This window comes from Polypterus senegalus, chromosome 18 (assembly GCF_016835505.1).
Source record: "Polypterus senegalus isolate Bchr_013 chromosome 18, ASM1683550v1, whole genome shotgun sequence".
NCBI classification, from domain to species: Eukaryota; Metazoa; Chordata; class Cladistia; order Polypteriformes; family Polypteridae; genus Polypterus; species Polypterus senegalus.
Window position 1 is genome coordinate 18,569,540 of NC_053171.1, and position 18,727 is coordinate 18,588,266.

The 18,727-nt window shown below is 42.4% G+C and overlaps 1 protein-coding gene across 1 annotated transcript; it reads right to left on the reverse strand.

Moving 5' to 3' along the window:
* Positions 1-4,663: 4,663 nt before the first annotated feature.
* On the reverse strand, positions 4,664-10,549 carry zfp36l1a (zinc finger protein 36, C3H type-like 1a). Its single transcript, XM_039742109.1, has 2 exons — positions 10,208-10,549; positions 4,664-8,397 (listed from the first exon to the last, which is right to left on the reverse strand). The coding sequence occupies exons 1-2, from the start codon at positions 10,259-10,261 to the stop codon at positions 7,387-7,389; spliced, it is 1,065 nt and encodes a 354-aa protein (XP_039598043.1). The 5' UTR covers positions 10,262-10,549; the 3' UTR covers positions 4,664-7,386.
* Between the last annotated feature and the right edge of the window lie 8,178 nt (positions 10,550-18,727).

Consider the following 18,727-nt stretch of genomic DNA (forward strand, 5'->3'; position numbering starts at 1 on the left):
GTTATCACATAAGGCTAGATGCTCACTGAGGGACAGAGAATGGGATGGGGTCAGATGTCGGAGTGTTACTGTATAAGGTTTGCTGCTCACTGAGGAACACGGGATGGATGAAGGAGGGTTACATTACAAGATTACGTGCTTGCTGACTGATGTGGGGTGGGGTTGGCCTGGATGTCCAAGTGTTACCATATAAGGGACGTGGAATTCGGCGGGGGTCAAATGTAAGCTGGGTTGGATATTTGAGTGATACCATATAAGGCTAGGTGCTCATTGACGGACAGAGAATGGGGCGGGGTCAGATGAAGGAGGGTTACGTTACAAGATTATGTGCTTACTGACTGATATGGGGTGGGGTTGGCTTGGATGTCTAAGTGTTAACATATAAGGGACGTGGAATTCGGCGGGAGTCAAATGTAAGCTGGGTTGGATATTTGAGTGATACCATATAAGGCTAGGTGCTCATTGATGGACAGAGAATGGGGCGGGGTCAGATGAAGGAGGGTTACGTTACAAGATTATGTGCTTACTGACTGATATGGGGTGGGGTTGGCTTGGATGTCTAAGTGTTAACATATAAGGGACGTGGAATTCAGCAGAGGTCAGATTTAAACTGCATTGGATATTTGAGTGATACCTTAAAAGGCTAAATACTCTTTGATGAATGTAAGATAGGGTGGGGTCAGATGTCGGAGTGTTACCACATAAGGTTTGGTGCTCACTGAGGAACACGGGATGGATCAAGTGCAGAGATAGGCTGGGGTGGACATCTTGAGTGTTACCATACATGCCTAGGGACTCACTGATGGACAGAGAATGGGCCGGAGTCAGATGGAGGAGAGCCTGGATGCCCAAGTTTTACATAGAAGGGACGTGAAATTCAGTGGGGGTCAGAAGTAAGCTGGCTTGGATACTTGTGTGATACCATATCAGGCTCGGTGCTCATAGGGGGTTAGATGAAGGAGGGCCACGTTACAAGATCACATGCTGGCAGACTGATGTGGGGTGGGGTTGGATGTCTAAGTATTACCTTATAAGGCTGGGTACTCACTGATGGATGTGGGATAGGGTGGAGTCAGATATAGGAGTGTTACCGTATAAGGTTTGGTGCTCACTGAGGAACACGGGATTGAGCAAGTAGAAAGACAGGCTGGGGTGGACATCTTGAGTGTTACCATATAAGGCTAGAGACTCACTGATGGACAAAGAATGGGCTGGAGTCAGATGGAGGAGAGCCTGGATGTCCAAGTGTTTACCATATAAGGGACATGGAATTCAGTGGGGGTCAAATGTAGGCTGGGTTGGATACTTGAGTGGTACCATATAAGGCTCGGTGCTCATAAGGGTCAGATGAAGGAGGGTCACGTTACAAGATTACGTGCTGGCAGACTGATGTGGGATGGGGTTGGATGTCTAAGTATTACCTTATAAGGCTGGGTACTCACTGACAGATGTGTGATGGGGTGGAGTCAGATGTAGGCAGGGCTGGATATCAGGAGTTACCATATAAGACTAGATGATCACTGACAGACACAGGATGGGACAAGGTTGGATGTCTGAGTGCTGCCATGTATGGTTAGGTGCTTGCTGAGGGATATGGGATGGAGTGGGATCAGGTGTAGGTTGGTGTGAATATCCGAGTGCTAAAATATAAAACGTGTTGCTCCCTAAAAGATATGGGAACAAGTTGGGGTCAGATGCCTGAGTGTTACAATGTATGGTTAGGTGCTTGCTGACTGGCGTGGGATGGGGCAGGGTTGGATGTCTCGGGGGGTTGGGGTTCACCGTATAAGGCTGTGGTCAAACGTTCTCTCGACTGGATGTCTAAGTGTTACCATATAAGGCTAGGTACCCACTGAAGAACGTGCAATGGCCTGGGCAGATGTATTTGGGGTTGGATGTCCAAGTGTTACCATATAGGACTAGGTGCTCACTGACAGACAGACAGAATTGGGCGTGGTCAGATGTCCGAGCTTTACTATGTAAAGTTAACTGATGGAAATCCGATTGGGCGGGATTTTGGATGTTGACAGATGTGGGATGGAATGGAGGCAGATATGGGACTGTTAATGACATAACTAGACCTATCCTTGCATTTTGGTACAGCAGGGGGCGCTACCAAGGATGTATAAGGATTAATAAATAAACAGAATCATTACCCAATTGGTGGGTGGCATGGTGGTGCAGTAGGTAGCACTGCTGCCTCGCAGTAAGGAGACCGAGGTTTGTTTCCCGGGTCCTCCCTGCGTGGAGTTTGCATGTTCTCCCCATGTCTGCGTAGGTTTCCTCCCACAGTCCAAAGACATGCAGGTTAGGTGCATTGCCTATCCTAAATTGTCCTTGGTGTGTGTGTGTGCCCTGCGGTGGGCTGGCACCCTGCCCGGGATTAGTTGGGATTGGCTTCAGCAGACCCCCATGACCCTGTGTTAGGATGTAGCGGTTTGAAAAATAGATGAATGGATTACCCAGTTGAAAAAGTAAAGAATTTCACTATTAGTTGGTAAATAGATGGAGACCATACACATTTAGTATCATGCCTGCCTTGTATGATGCCGCTCGGACATCAAACCCAAACTACATCTTCACCTGCTCCATCCTATGGCCAGCATCATGGACTACTCGCTGTTCTCAGGTGTAATCCTGAGCAAGACATTTCGTGATGGTAGGCCAACAGAAACCCCAAAAGGTCCTCGATGTGACCTTCTTGTGTGACCCTGGGTAAGTCACCTAACTTGCCACCACATAGATGTAGAGCACAAGGTTGCCAGCTCAATTCCTAAGGTCTTCTCATTTGACCCCTAAGCAAGTTAAACCACCCAGGGAAGTTTCCACTGAAGAAATGCAGAGACATCTACACCCCCTATTGACTAAAACACTGAACACATTGTGATTTGGTTCTTAACATTGACTCCATGCATGATCCCCCCCTTTAATCAGCAAAAGATGACATACAGAACAGTGGTTAACAATGTTAACTACACACATGCAAATGAATCTCTGAATAACACTTGCAATCTGTTCGCACTCTGATCTTGAACAGCCATTTCTTGACTCCCACCAGTTGAGCAGGGCTATATTTTAAAATCCTGATGTTTTATAGAATTCTGTAGTGTTCTGGGTAGGAAACACTTGCACTCTTTACCCACTTCCAAGGCTTTTCTTGAATGTTAAAAAAAATGGCACCTTATGTTTATGGAGAGTCAGAAAAAAAAAGTGCTGACAAAGCTCAAACTTCCCTACCAGGCCTGAACAGAGGCCTACATCACACATTTTTAAAGTTTTATTTGGATTGATTCCGCCTGTCTAGACATCTGTTTCTCATCATATTCACACCATCCATTACATGAAAATTGCTGTGTCCAGCGTACGGTCTTGGACAGCTGCAATGCAATCCCGCCGCCACGTGACCGACAAGAGCCAAGTGCCACCACGTTAAGATGGCCGGTCAGGTCAATCCTGTGCCACAGGCTCAATGACTTGTATTGGACAGACCTCTGTGGAAGACGTGCAAGTGAGGGAGGGTTCAGCTGTCCTCCAGGCATACCGTTAAGACTGATCTGTTTTTAAGTCAAGCTGGCGAGTGGCTCAGATTACACAACGAGTCCCGACAGCTCGTAACTGCGGATGACCCTGCGGGTGCCGTTTGCATGTTCCTCATTCCTGAGCGGGCTCTCATTCTGCTTCATCCTGTTACTTCTAGTACTGAACATCTTTCCATTTCCTGTTTGGTTTCTTGTTTTTTAAAGCTTCTCCTCACAAGACTGTGGTCTGGTTTTGTGTATATGTTGTCATCTAGGGTTATTAGTGTGCCAATACATTTGACTTTTTAAATGACAACTTTGTACAGTGATTTTTGTCATTCATGGCAGGGTGGCATTGTAAATCCCTGACTTGTAAACACAAATCTACTCATTGTTCCGGTTGTGGTCTAAAGTAACATGTTTAGATCACTCATAGTTAGATTTAGTATTTAAACTGCACCAAAAAAAATGGCCTGCATAGGACTGTCTTGGTCAAACTGGATGCCAGTCCCCAACAGCCATCGGGCAGCCTACAAGACACCGATGTACTTTAATGAATAAGCAGTCGGTTATACTTTTAAACAATTTAATACTAACTCGCCTGCCATTGGCAAACACATCCAATATTATGAAAAGCACATGCAGGAGAGGTTCCTGCCTTAAACTTCAGCCTTGCCCATATAAAACCTCATCTGTCCCCTAACCTACAAACGGGGGACGGGTGCTAAGGTGCTTGGAAAAATCAATGGATTTGTAATGAGACATGGGGCTGAGCACCTCAAAATTCTATGCCATCTCATCCAGTCAACAATCACAAGGGTTTATCAGCCATTATCCAATATATGCTCTGAAAATAGATTGATTACTCCTCTCCCCCTTTCCTGGCAACAAAAATCTCATTTCTCAGAAGAGAGGAGCAGCAGCCATTCAGGCCATTTGATTAACCTGCAGTTCACTACCCTGAACAGTTACACAAGTCCCCGAGAGTCACCTTTTGGCATGACACCATTTATGACGCATTTCGGTTGTTTTGCAGCACTTGTTCCCACTTGCCCAGCATTTTTTTGTCCCTCTTCACCCCCAAATCTGCATCCCAGCCGTCCCTCCACCAACAAGGAATAAAGACACACAAGCAAAAGCATCTGTTGCTTTATTTTGTTTTCTTAAAAATAAGGGGTTTATTGGTTTAAACTGCAATCAGTCGTTACAAAAAACTCACTTTTTATATAAACTCACAGAAAAAAAAAAATTGTAGTGAACAGCAAAAGCTGGAAAAAAAAAAAAAATACATTCAACAGTTTACTTTCTTTGTGTCAGTCCTGTTCACCTTTTCTAAATGTTCACAACAAAGGAAAAAAAAAAAATTCAGAGCTTTACGATTTCCTTTTTTGCTTCAAATACAAAAATAGATAAAAGGTAACAAGTATGTTTGCTACCTGGAATGTTTATAAGAGGCACTTGATATTACAAAACAGGGATCCAAAATACATTTAAAAAAGGGGGGGGCTTTTTGCCTCCAAGGAAGTATGGGGGTTGGACATTAAAATACCACCACCACTTCCCATTGGCTCAGCACTTATATCACAGCTAGCAGGATGATTGTTCAAATTAAAGGCTACACAACTGATACACCAGTGGGGGGTTGGACGACAGGCAACTGTTGAAAACACAGTTGGATCCACTTGACAACTGAAGGTTTAAATTTTAATATGCAGTTGCTGCATAACCAGACTCTCTTATGCAAACTGTTTTGGGGGTAGAACACACACTTTCACTGACAAGGACTACTTTAATGACCCAACCATTAAAACAAAATGGCTCTAATTTCCTTCAGTTTAAAAGATCCAATTTTGGAAATTCCAGTTCTATTTTTTTTTGTTTAATATATAAATAGGGCACATGTGGAGGCAGGCACTGAGATTTTGGACCCCTGATAAGGCATATTATTTAACAGTAACAGAAAGAGATCTGATTTTTCTATTTACACTGTGAAGACAGTGCAGAGTCTGTACATTCTAAGAGCTCATCTGATCAAATGTCACTTCAACCTAGGCATTTAATGAAGAGAAAAAAAAATAAAAAATAAAAAATACAGCTTAGGGGTTATCAAGGCAGTAACAATTATCCTGAATTTGCAGTCCAACACAAAAGGGAAAAAATCTAAAATAAATAATCAAACGCAACGTATGCATTTTTTTTTAAATTAAGTTTCATTTTTTAAAATAAAATAACCAAAGTGTAGTTACAAAAAAAGAACAAAAAAAACAAGTCATTGTAGTATAATATATTAAACTGTGAAAAAAAGGAAGTCTTCACAATCTTTAGATTAATACGGAAGATCATAATTTAACATAAAAGAAAATATATTCTATTGTTTCATTATCCCGATAAATACGAACAAAATTAACAAAAAAAAAAAAAACAAAACAAAATGCATATGATCAGCAATAAATACGTTTTTTGATAAGTTAAATAAGCTTTTTTTCTTTATAAGTTGTGCAGTGACAAGCAAATCTTTACTTTTCAAACATTTCTTTGCAAGGTTTTCATGGTTTTTTTTTTTTTTTGTTTTAAAATAAGGGCACACATACACTCTACATGGTAACCTAAGTTAGAATAACATTGCTTTAAAAAAAGTCTCTCTAACTGCAGGGACATAGCGTTCCCCCATTAGGAATGAATAGCTTTAACCCAACTTTAAAATAATTACCCAAAGTAATAAAATACAAAGTGTCACAAAATGTTACATGACGGATTGCCAGCTTCACCAGTCCCATCAAATGAAACAACCAGCAAAGACCAAAGAGATGTCACAAGTCTATGGGGATGTCACAATGACGATGGAGGCAAGGAGTTAGCCTGTAGCACCAAAACGCATCTTGATTCACTGTCCTGGTTGACTCCCAACCAATCCTGTGGCTTCATCTCAAGTCCTTCCTGCAGACTTTTATGTCACCCGACAGGCAAAGATTTTTTCTTCGTCCCCATTTCACGTTTCATAAGATAGGATGGGCTGTGGTCAAACTTTGTGTCCATAGCCCATTTTAAATAGCATTTGTTCGTTGACGGATTAAGTTTTCCAGGGTCCTTTTTCCTTTTTTTCTTGCGCAATGAAGCCCTCATCTGATCCATGAGATTTGATTCTTAAAAGTGGTAATGGCAGCGCACAGCCAGTAGAGGGCATATTATTGCTTACACTACAATAAAGCACCACCTGCACTGCTACACATGTCAGGGGGAGAAAAAAGAAAAAAAAAGCAGATGGTGCCCACTGCAAGTCACAGTCAGGAATGGAAAAAACAATCAGATAGGCACTTTATGTAAAATATTGGCAAACTGGATCAGGCACATAGTTTTTTTTGGCACTGTGGTATTAAGGGGCATTTAACGTAGGGGGTGGGGGCGTTTAGCACGGAAAAAAAGTTTTGAGCTTTTCAGACTCAATACTAAAAAACTGATTCCCAAATCCCAGATTCTGTAAGCTGGATGCAGCTTTGGCTTGCTAAAAAAAAAAAATCATAGAGAAGAGCAGAATTAAACAACTCTCAAACCCACTGTTCTCTACTTGGTGTGGATGATTCCAGGGCAGTGTCTACACACACTCAGTCTGCTACTGAACAGCTATCCAGGGAAGTGAAACTGGACATGGGCAACCAGACCATGTTTTTTCCCCACCAAAAAGGATAAGGAGGAAACAGAGGAGGGGAGAGGAGAAAAAAACAAACAAAAAAAAACACCCCCTCACATCTTAATATTTGTGTTTGTTGAGAATCTCTTCATCCTGTTCATTATTAAAAAAAAAAATATATATATATATGGGGGTACAGGAAAGGTGTGTCATATGGAATTTCAGCATCCTTTTTTGTGTCTAGTCATCAGAGATTGAGAGTCTGCTGAAGATTGGAAGACGTCTGGTGGTGTCCAGGACAGGAGACTCTGATCCACTCAAGCTCCCTGAGCTACTCAGATAGCCCTCCTGGTCAGAAAGTGAATCTGGAGGGCTAGGGGGAGGCTCAAAGAGCTGTGGCGACTCCGACATTGGTCGGAAGTAGAAGGCAGTTGGGGATGTTGGAGCAGGGGCTGATGAATCAACAGGGCCTCCCAGCTGGGGCACAAAAAGATTAGCTAGCTCCTGGCTTGAGTAGGTGAATGGATTGCTGGCCCAATCTTGGAGGTCATCGGCACTGAAAATGGGAGGTGGGGTGACCGAAGTAGGGCTGTCCTGCAGTCCATTGGAGCTTGGGAATCCAGCGAAACTGAAACTGTGCTGGAGCCTGGGTCTCTCGAGCTTAGATGAGGACAGAGGGTACTGGGGAGGTGGCCCCCTTCGCTCCTCTGCATTGTGTATAAAGTGGCACCGTGGCCCATATGGACAAAAGCCAATAGTGTGAAAAGTGCGGCAAAGTTCTGTCTTGTACTTGGGATGACGATTCAGGCTGCGGAGCTCATGACTACCATGGGCGAATTGGCACTTATCCCCATACTTGCAGGCCCCGTTCTCCTCAAATGGCCGGCACAGTTCTGTCTTGTAGCGACTGGAGTTGACTTGCCCGCCCGCACTGCCGTTGCCACCAGGCTTCTGAAGTAATCTCTCACCAGTCTCCGAAAAGGAACGGTCTCTGAAGCGATTCTCCTTATTGTTCCCGCTGCCATTGGAGCAGCTCTCCATCTTTAGGCTGTTCAGAAACTGATTCTGGTTGAACTTGGGACTGGTCAGAGTAACCGAGTGCCTCCGCTGATACACCCCAACTGACGGGGTGCCCACTGCCTTCCTGTCCAGCAGGGGACCATTTGGGGTATTGGCAGCAGTGCAGGGAGCAGCTGCAGGAAGTGGGGGGCTGAGGATATTGTTGTTGTTGTAGTTTAGCATCTTGTTATTCTAATGGGAGGAGGAGAGAAAAAAAAAAAGACAAGAGAAGAAAAGATGGTTACGTTCAGTTCTATTAATTAGAAAATGGTCAACTGCATTGATGCTTATTGGAAAGCACTCATGCAACAGTACTGGAGAGTAATAAATGTTAGGATTCACAATGTCAGCTAGCCCTGTTCACGTTTGAGGGAAGAATGGACGAACACCGTGCTGAAAAGTTAGACAACATTCGCAGTTATGAATAATGGTCCGCCACGTAATGCATAAAACTGTTCGCTGATCGGATACCGGAGTCCCAGAAAAACTCGCCTTCCGCGTATCCGATCTCCGTTTACACAACACTTAAAACAAAAAAAGAACCCCTCCGATTTCGCCATGAGCAGAAAACTATGGTGGGAGATTCTGCACCACCCGAGGTATTAAGAACTTGACCGAGTCAGTTTCTTGAGGGAGTAGACGACCCAACTCTCAAGAGAAACAAGAAAACAAGTCTGGCCGGGAGTGTAACGTGAAACCGAAAAGGGTTGGAAACTGAAGCACGCAAACGAAGACGCGATTTTTTTTTTTAAATGATAAAGGAGAATGCGACGTCGCAAGAAAAGCCAGCTCGGCCCGTGCGGCCCTCAACTCTCGCAACACGCCTCCTTCGTGCCATTTCGGAGCTCTTAACGTGGTGACGATTGTGAAAGGACGAGTTACACGGCACATGATTATGCTATTGGGAAGGGGAAAAAAATAGGGCCAACTCACAAGCCACGCCATCCGGTAAACACACAACAAAGTGCGGATACGAAACGAAGAAGCGAAGCGGTGAAGGGGAGAGAGAGCGTGAAGACCCATCACGCTTCCGTCTATGTATTGAGAAGAAGAAAAAAAAAAAAGTAGGTGACTCGACCGCAATCGGGTTAAGAAAACGTAAAGGGGAGGAAAAAAAAAGGAAGCGAAGGAAAAAAAAAAAAGTTTTGCACGTGGAATAGTAAAGAGTGTAAAGCCGCAAACGTAAGAGCGTTTTAATGGCAGCGATTGGGGGAGGGGAGGCAGTGGCGTACATGGCGCGAGACGCATTCCTTCACACCATTGGCGCGGCCAGACGGCACACAACACGCGAGGTGAAGATTGTGGGAGACCGCGGCTCTCGAACGGGCCCGTACGGTTTCACCGAAACGGATCGCCAAGGTAAATTCAGGGCTTCATTCAAGTTAGTAAGTGGAACGGGCTGGCGGCCGGTCGTGCACGCGCGCAGTTCCACACGGAGGGGCTCGAAGTCCGGGCGGTCACGCTGAAACAACCCCACAAGCCCCAACTCCGGCAGCAGTAGTTGAAGCACCGCCACCCTTTGTCAGTCCGGATAGCTGAACTTATTTCAAGTTAAACTTTCGGGAAGAATTAAAATAAAGTTTTGTTAAGTTTTACCGCGGCAGTCAACCTTCGCGCGTATTCACGTGAGTTTAGCGACGCGCTTCTTCAGACTCCCTGCACATGCCTGCCACGCACGGCGTTTCCCTTTGAAACAAACAGCCTGTCAAACATGATGCAAGTTTAAAATACAGTAAGTAACGAATACTCTTTAAATGCGGGGCACAAAATGGATCGCTTAACAGCGGTCAATACTCTGTGAAACAACGGGCAGCTGCGATCTGGGTTAAGTACAGGCGAACGATAGCGTGTAACTTTGCGCCACATAAATAAATCCTTTTTGTTTAACAAAACAAGCGCATAAAAAAAACTTTTCCCATCTATCATAGAGAGAACAGGATGAAGTGCAAAACGCTTAAAAGTGATTAAATACATACATATTGCAAAAGAAAAAAAAGTTTACCTTGTTCAGTACTTCAGTTAAATCAAAGAAGGGCGACACCAAAGCCGTAGACATCTTCGGTGCGGTGAAGGTAAAACACACACAAAAAAAAAATGTAAAAAAAAAAAAAACAAACTTAACAAGAAAATCACAGTTCTGATTGTGTAAAGTTGTGAGTTTTCCCCAAATTCGACACTTCTTTGCTCCCTTCCGCAGAGCCCCCTCAGATCTGCAAAAGTTCTCTGTGCTTTTACCTTTATAATCCAGCTGCAGCGCTCAAGTGGTTGAGGGCGGAGATAAGAGTGCATATTGATTGACACACCGAGCAGGCGCTTCGCTTTCTCTTTTCCCCGCCCACCACCTCTACCCCTCCCTCTCCCTCTCTCTCTCTTTCGCTCGCTCGCTCGCCCTTCCTCCCTCCCTCCCTCCTTTTTTAATTTTGCGCAGAGGAAACGGGGGCAGGCGCTCGCAGTCTGTAAAGTTCAGTGCAACTTTAGCCGTCAGCTTGTTTGCTCTTGAAACTTTCCGTTTTGCCCCACTAACAGATGCGATTCTGAGAGTCCATTCGAAGAGAAGGAAGAGAACGAGGTTTTGACGTGCGGTAAAGCGACTCCTTTTTTTTTTTTTATCTGAGTGAACCTTCCGCCTGCTAGCGGAGAACAGCGCCGGCCGACGACGTACACTGTAACACAATATTAATTCTGCCTGAAACTTCACGAACCACTAAAAATATGTCAGGGAACGCCCATGCCAATGTTTATTGTATCTCCTTTATGTGACACGTCTCTTCCTGTTTAGTGATCATACTTGGCTACATGCTAAGAAACGCATTTTCTGACGATCTGTTTTTTTTTTTTTTTATAATAGCAATAAAAAAAGAAAACTCACTGCCACACAAAGCGATTGCGGCCTTTTTCCAGTTCAATGTTTAAAAAGTCGCGCTTTCCAAAGAGTATGAAACGCCAAAGTTTAAAACTGTGTGTTTATGCCTGTGTCCATTTTAATGTTTAACTGCCCCCGCAACCTCGCCTCGACTCATCCATAAAAGTTTTGCGTACTTTCTAAAGACTGGAATGTGCAATTCCAAGCCTCAGATTTAAGGTTACGACTGCGTGTGGTCATTGACTTTCTTTTTTAAACTTCTTAAACGTTACCCACTCTTTTGCCTGGGTAGATTTGCACATGGAAAAAGGCATTGGCAATGTCAGTTTGTGGGGTACGTATTCCAAGTGTGCGTGTTTTTTTACATACATTTTTTTTTTACGAAAAGTGATGTGCACAATTGGATTAATTTTTTTCTCCACTTATTTGTCCATGCGTAGCAAGAATGATTTTTTTTTAACTTGAAAGCTTTGGATTTATTTATGGGCGATTCTGTATTCGGATAATTTGGCTACCCAGCCTTTGCTCCTAAGGGTTTTGCATACTTTCTCAATAGGGAAGTATGCACATAAAACACTCCAATACGGTCTTGTGCGTGCCTCAGTGTGTGTATGATTCAAATCTGATGTCATTTGTTCTGTGTTCTTTTTAACTATATGTGTGCACGTATGGTTAGTGTTCGCGGATATTTAAATACTATAATCTTACACATGCGTTACCTGCAAAACCTAATATCCTCAGCATTGATAGTTTACGTGCAATAGTGTTTTCGTTCACTTATCTGCCTAAACACTTTGCTTTTAAACTTTTATTGTGTTTTCTTAAACTAACATTCTCATTTAATCCAATTGAATCACGTCTTGCAGGCGGAGTCCGCCCAGGCAGCACGGGGCCCAAGGCAGGACACAACGAGTGACAAGTCCATCGATGGGTTAATACGCTCTGCAGATTTAGTCTTTGGGTATGTTTGGGGGAAAGTGGTGTAAACTTCATACACACACACATACAAATAAGAGGTGCAAATTCTACACGGGACAACAACCGCAGGCTGGGTGAGCAAGTGAGGCGACAGCGCTAGTCACTGCGCCATGGTGTCACAGGTTTAAAACTTATTTTTTATTTTTATTTTTGCGTACCTTGGGGTTTGTGCCTGCCTTGCACCCGATAAGTGCAAAAATAGCCTCCTGCCCCACTGAGACCCTCTTCAGGATAAAGCGGGTTTAGTGGATGTATGGATGTTTAATGCGTTGGACGCATAATTGCATCCTTTCCAAGTAAACTTTCTAAGGATACTCAATCAAATGCAATGCATGTACACATGGGTGCACGTAGTTGCGCTTGCTTTAATCCCCGCCCAGCAGACACACTGTGTAAACTTTTGCACGAGTACAACTATACATCTCGGATTGTACTGATTGTACGTGTGCACTTTTGAATGCTTCGCCCACCTTCACAACCAACACACACGCACACATACTTTATTTGTAAACACTGCACTGAATTATAATTCGTGCACATTTAATTGAATTATATAAATAACTGCGCGAGTTTCATCCACCCTAACGCACATATAAACAAAGTTTATGTATTAACTTCTTCGGTTATCAAAATATGCAAGCACGCGAATGTTTCAATCTGTGCACTGGCAAGAACCGCAATTATACAACTTAAAAAGGATCAACTTCTGGATTTAAATGTAAAAGGCATATCTGATGGGAAATGATTTAAAAACGGGCATTCTGTGCATTAGCTTTCAAGATGTACAGCTGAATGTGCGTGTTATTGTGCTACTAACTCCACCTCTCCTCCACCCCCCAAACTATCGCCGTCCCCCCCATTTATCGTCAAAGAGTGCATATAAAAGCTTCGGAATTAAGCTCTGAATGGGCTCGCTAGGGTACGCATTTACTCCAAGACTCTCTTCTTCTTTTCCTAGTTGTGTACTCCATTCAAGATTTAAGAACTTAACGGGACCTTTTTCTTTTAGTTTGCCACCACCGTTAACATTCTCATTAGTTCGTTCCCCACTATCATAAATTTCTAAAACAAGCAACATCATAACTAATAATAAGCTTGTTTTTTTTTTTAAATAAATCATATTAGTTAACATTCCTTCAACACATTTCTGAAGCCCAAACCAAGAATATGAGCCATTGTGTTTTTGTTTGTGCATTAGCGGTTTCTTAAATCAAACCTCTGCATGTAAAACCCTTTTCATTTAAAATTTGCAAATTCATGCAGACGAGTTTGCGGACTTTTTTCCGTTTGCATATCTACACAAAGCGTTCCTGAACACTGCATTTGTTTAAATCCTAAAACAACTTTTTTTTTGTTTTTGAGGAGCGCGTGTGCGCGCCTGTTAACTGTCAGTATGTGCGCCTGTAAAAGAATGAACGTGCGGATTTTGGGGGAGGCTGTCATGCGCGTGAATGAATGTCGGGGAGGGGCTGTGGGGTGAATGAAGGATGGGAGATTAGTGTGTGCGTGCGTGCGCGCGCACACCTTAATGGAGTTCACTACGAGAGTGTAAGACGGTTCACGGGCTTTTAGAAGTGTGTGGTTTCTTAAAAAAAAAACTCATGTGAGAATTTTTTTTTGTAGCCTTTTTAAAATGCCCTCGAGGGATTCCGCCAGGGGTCTGCTTATCAACACACGCATACACAAGCATTAGGCACATACAGTATGTAATGCAGTTGGACATGGTTGAATTAGAGAGCCATACTTTTTAAGCGAATAGCCACACAACTCGTCTTTATTTTATATAGCGCCATTACGGCATGTTCCAGAATGTCATCCATATATAAGCCTATGCGAGCAGATGGTTTTGGCGCAGCGCGGTGTTGTGTTACATGCCGCGGTTTTGGCGGGAGTGTCGACTCCGCCCACCCCTACCCCCCCTTTACTGTACACAGTGTGTGTTGTAATGCCCGGGGTGGCCTGCCAGCTCTTGTGTTTACAGCACTGTGGCGCAGCCTGTTCAGATACGCCTCGCTCGGCCACTGTTTCAACTCGCAGGTCTTGCGCCACACTTGCACTCATAATCATATCACAAATGTGTGTGTGTGTGTGTGTGTGTGTGCACTCCTCGGCCCCCCTCCTCACAGTGCTCAACACCAGTGGGTGACTGGCATGAGTGGGTACCTGTTTTTACATTTTTATTAACAGATCATGAAAATGCTATGGATGCAGGGGTGTGTTTGACAGCTGTTCTGCCTCTAAAAACTGCAACTTGACTGGGCTCTTGGAGGCATTTCTGACATAAATTCTAATAACTGAAGAAAAAAAAATTAAACGTAAAGCTGACTGAAGATGTGAACTGCACACTCATTTTTTAAATATTATGTATTATGGCCTTCTAGGAATGGTATTTTACACTGTGGCACCAGACACAGCATGTTGGGAGGTAGCCAATTTAGATAGATAGATAGATACTTTATTGATCCCAATGGGAAATTCACATTAATATTAATAGGTATGGTGCAGACCCACAAACACGCATATACCTCTTAAAAGTACTTCTTCGTCTAGAAAGTGTGTCAAACCCCGGAACTGATTCTCAGAATAAAATCAACTCAACTTGCACTTCTGTGATATTTTTTTTCTTTTTAAGCACACTCGTTTCTTTTAAGTAAAACCCTTATGAGATGAAAAGATTTACTGAGAACGAGTGAAAGTATGAGGGCACAGAAATATCATCTTTTCAAATCAGGCAGGTCTAACCAGGTGTGGGAAATTATTGGCAGCTGATCCTGTTTGACCTATTTGCTAGCTCAATTATGACTGAGAATACAATAGGGTTTTGTACAGCTAAACAAGCCTCCGCCTACAAGGAACTGCATGTTGGTGAAGAAATATGACAGCTGCATATTAATATTGTGCACTGATATATGTGTCATGGCTCACATATGCACAAGATCAAGGACTGAGACTTGTGTTTGTCACATAAATCAAAGAAGAAAAAAAATGAAACACTAAAAGCAAATCTCACAGATTGGGAGGCTGCGCATACTAGACTTGTCCTTGGGGCAGAGAGAGAGAGAAAAAAAGAAAGAAAGAAAGAAAGAAAGATTTTTGAATTGAAATTTATTAATCGACAAGTCATTTACATTATCATAAGAAAAAGAAACAAAACTCCAACACAAGAAAGAAAGAAAGAAAGAAAGAAAGAAAGTAAAATGGATGAACTCGAATACCCTTTATGAGTCACCTTTATGACACACACTAAATATCATTCAAAGTAACTGAAACAAAGAAAGACTCTTAAATATAACATGGCTAATTTTGAGATTCCAATTAGCTAATGTTGCTCATCTTTAAGAGCCTACATGCACACCCTGAGAGCATGCAAATTCCACACATGCAAGGTCATCGCCAGAAACCTGAACCTTTGAGGACACCATCCCTAACCACTGTGCCTATGGTGGTGCCCTGTAGCAATCACTAACATAGCATAATCTTACATTTACTTAATTTAGTTTAGGTGTGTAATGATGAAGAGCACTGGAGGAAACACAAGAACTAATCCAGAATGTGGTGCCAGTCCCCTGTAAAACCTACACTCAACACACACAATTCAGCATGGAGAATAAAGACTCCAGCTGCAAGATCCACGAGGCTGCAGCACCATCATGCTGTCCCTATTGTAAATATTATCATACAATAAAAGGAAAGGTTGTTGGTTCATTTTCACTATTCCACTCCTTCTAAGGCTCACAATGGCTACATGCTGAACTGGACAGACCAGGCCATGCTATCATGAGAACGTAAAAGATTATCACAGATGAGAAAAACACATTCACTCCATTGAGTCCATTTGTTTAGCTAATAGCTAAGCTGTCCCAGTATCTCATCCAGTTACTTCTTAAAGGTTGTCAAGGTTTCTGCTTCAACTCTAAGTCTTGGTAGTTTACTCCAGATTCCCAAAACTCGGTGTAAAGAAGTGCTTTCCGGCTTCAGTCCTAAATGCACTCTTCCCCACCCCCCCCCATTAATTTCCACTAATGTTCTTGAGTATGTGATCCACAATTAAGTTGAAAAGAATTCTGCTGGATCATCTTTATCAAAGCCTTTGAGGATTTTGGAGACCTGGAAGAGGTCCCCGCTCAGTCTCCTCTGCTTGAGACTAAACAGATTTAACTCTCCGAGTCTGTCACAGTAGGACATGTTCTTTAGTCACTGGCTTCGTCTTTCTTGTAAAGTGGTGACCAGAACTGCACACAGCACTCCAGATGTGGTTTCACTGGTGCATTATATAGTCTGAGCACAATCAATCAATCAGTCAATCAACATTTATTTATATAGCACATATTCATACAAAAAAATGTAGCTCAAAGTGCTTTACAAAATGAATAGAAAAATAGAAGACACAATAAAAAATAAACATAAGTCAACATTAATTAACATAGAATAAGTAAGGTCCGATGGCCAGGGTGGACAGAAAAAACAAACCAAAAAAAACTCCAAAAGCTGGAGGAAAAAAAAAAAAATCTGTAGGGGTTCCAGACCACGAGACCGCCCAGTCCTCTCTGGGAAATCTACCTAACATAAGTCAAACAGTCCTCTTTGTATTTAGGGTTTTCATGGAAGGACCTGATGATGATGGTCACGTAGACTTCTGGCTTTCAGTCCATCAATGTTGGATTTTATTTGCCTTTTACTTTCTCATATACAAAGTATAGGGACAGTATTGTAATCGTCCAAAGATTCGATGTCGAGATTTCGATGAATCTGCGGTGGGTTGGCACCCTGCCCAGGATTGGTTCCTGCCTTGTGCCCTGTGTTGGCTGGGATTGGCTCCGGCAGACCCCCGTGACCCTGTATTCGGATTCAGCGGGTTAGAAAATGGATGGATGGATGGATTTCGATGAATTCGACGTTTTAGGCTCCCTGACTTTCTCATATATGAAGTATAGGGAAAGTATTGGAATCCTCCAAAAATTCCATTTTGAGATTTTGATGAATCTCAACTTTTTAGACCTTCCCGAGTCCAAAAATACTATTTTTGGAGTTATGTCTGTGTGTGTGTAAACACAATAATCTGAGTTCGCTTTCATTTAGGTCAACCAAATTTTGCATACAAGTATTCGGTAAAAAACGTAGATTTCTGTCAACTTTTAGGCTATTTCCATTAACCAGAAGTGGTGCTTTACCTTTTATTCATGTAGCTGCAAAGTCCAATTTATTCAAATTTGCTTTTATAATAATTGTTCAATATATTATTAATTTGATTTGTTGTTGATAATTCTTTAATGTACATAATAAAAAAATATAATCATCTTGCAGTTTACTCCTTACATATCTATCCCTATATCCGAGAATATGAGAAAGTCGAGGGGAGACCACTCCCGACTTTTTTGTGTAATTGCTACTGCACATGGCTTGGGTGACGAAAACGCTGTGTCAACATAAACCCCGAAAACCCTTTTCCGAGGTTGTTTCCTGTAGGTCAGCGTCTCCTATCTTTTCTGTATAATTGACGTTCCTTTTGCCCACATGTAGCGCTTTGCATTTTTCTACAGTAAACTGCATTTTCCAAGTGTTTTTTTTTCAGCTTCTGTGCAACCTCTTCTAATGATTTGTGGCAAACTCCTAAGACTAGTTTTATTCATGAATCTTAAACATTTTAAAACATTGACTATAATTTGAAAATGTTCAACAAATAGAAGGAACCAATACAAACTCCGAATAGTGTATGCAAATATAAAACTAACCCAATTTGCGTGACACCTCATCAATTACTACGCATGCCATTTTATTTTCTGGATTAGCATTTTTCCTGTTAAGTGTCATGGTGGGGGTCCTTTTCCCACATAAGTGGGTGTAAAGCAGGAATCATCCCTGGACAGACTGCTAGTCCATTGAAGTGCACACTCATACTGTGGGACAAATTCCAAAGTCCCTACATGGAGCCCAGATAGCAGAAATTCCAGGTGAGATGTGAAACTTAAGTTCCAGAACTGTTGGCAGCTGTATCCCTCAGATCAGTACAAATGTTTAAAAATTAACGTAATGGAAACAAAAACAAACACAACCTACCCTCCACACGATATGTTTTGAATATGAACACCAATATAAAGTTCATGGCACTAGCGATGCAAAATATAAAAAAAAAAAAAAATATTTAATCATTAATGATTGTATAAACTGCTTTATTTGTCTGCTACTTCCACCCAATTGTTTGCTGACTAAGAGTTATCTTATTAAACGCATACTCTAGCTGGCTTCTTGCCAAATATTTTCACCTCCCTTTGCATCCTCCCTTCTCTTACAAGTGGCTGGTCTCACTAGGCCTAGAATAAAGCCGGCTAGCTTGCCCCTAATCACTTTTCTTTGAATAAAGACAGAATTACAGCAAGAACAATACAACACAGTAGACCTGAATTATAGCAGCAGAGCATTTCACAAATAAAAGTAAATGAGATCAAGAAGAGATGCCATCAGTCTCTTGGCTGAATAATATAGCATTTTGATTATATTGAAAAACAAAAGGAAAGTTAAACAAGAAGTAAATGCCATGTAGCACCTTAAACTGTAGATCACCGACCCCCTATCCAGTGGTGCTTCATAGAGACTAATGAAAAAATGGCCAGAAGTTCTCAATCCCCCCTCTCTCCCTCTCATCCCCCGTATCCCAACATGTCTCTACGCTGGGTAGTTGTG

Excerpts from the sequence above, each read along its gene's own strand:
- zfp36l1a (XM_039742109.1), bottom strand. The coding sequence starts at position 10,261 with ATGTCTACGGCTTTGGTGTCGCCCTTCTTTGATTTAACTGAAGTACTG. Across the intron at positions 8,398-10,207 it reads TAACTGAAGTACTGAACAAG|AATAACAAGATGCTAAACTA; the intron begins GTAAACTTTTTT and ends TCCTCCCATTAG.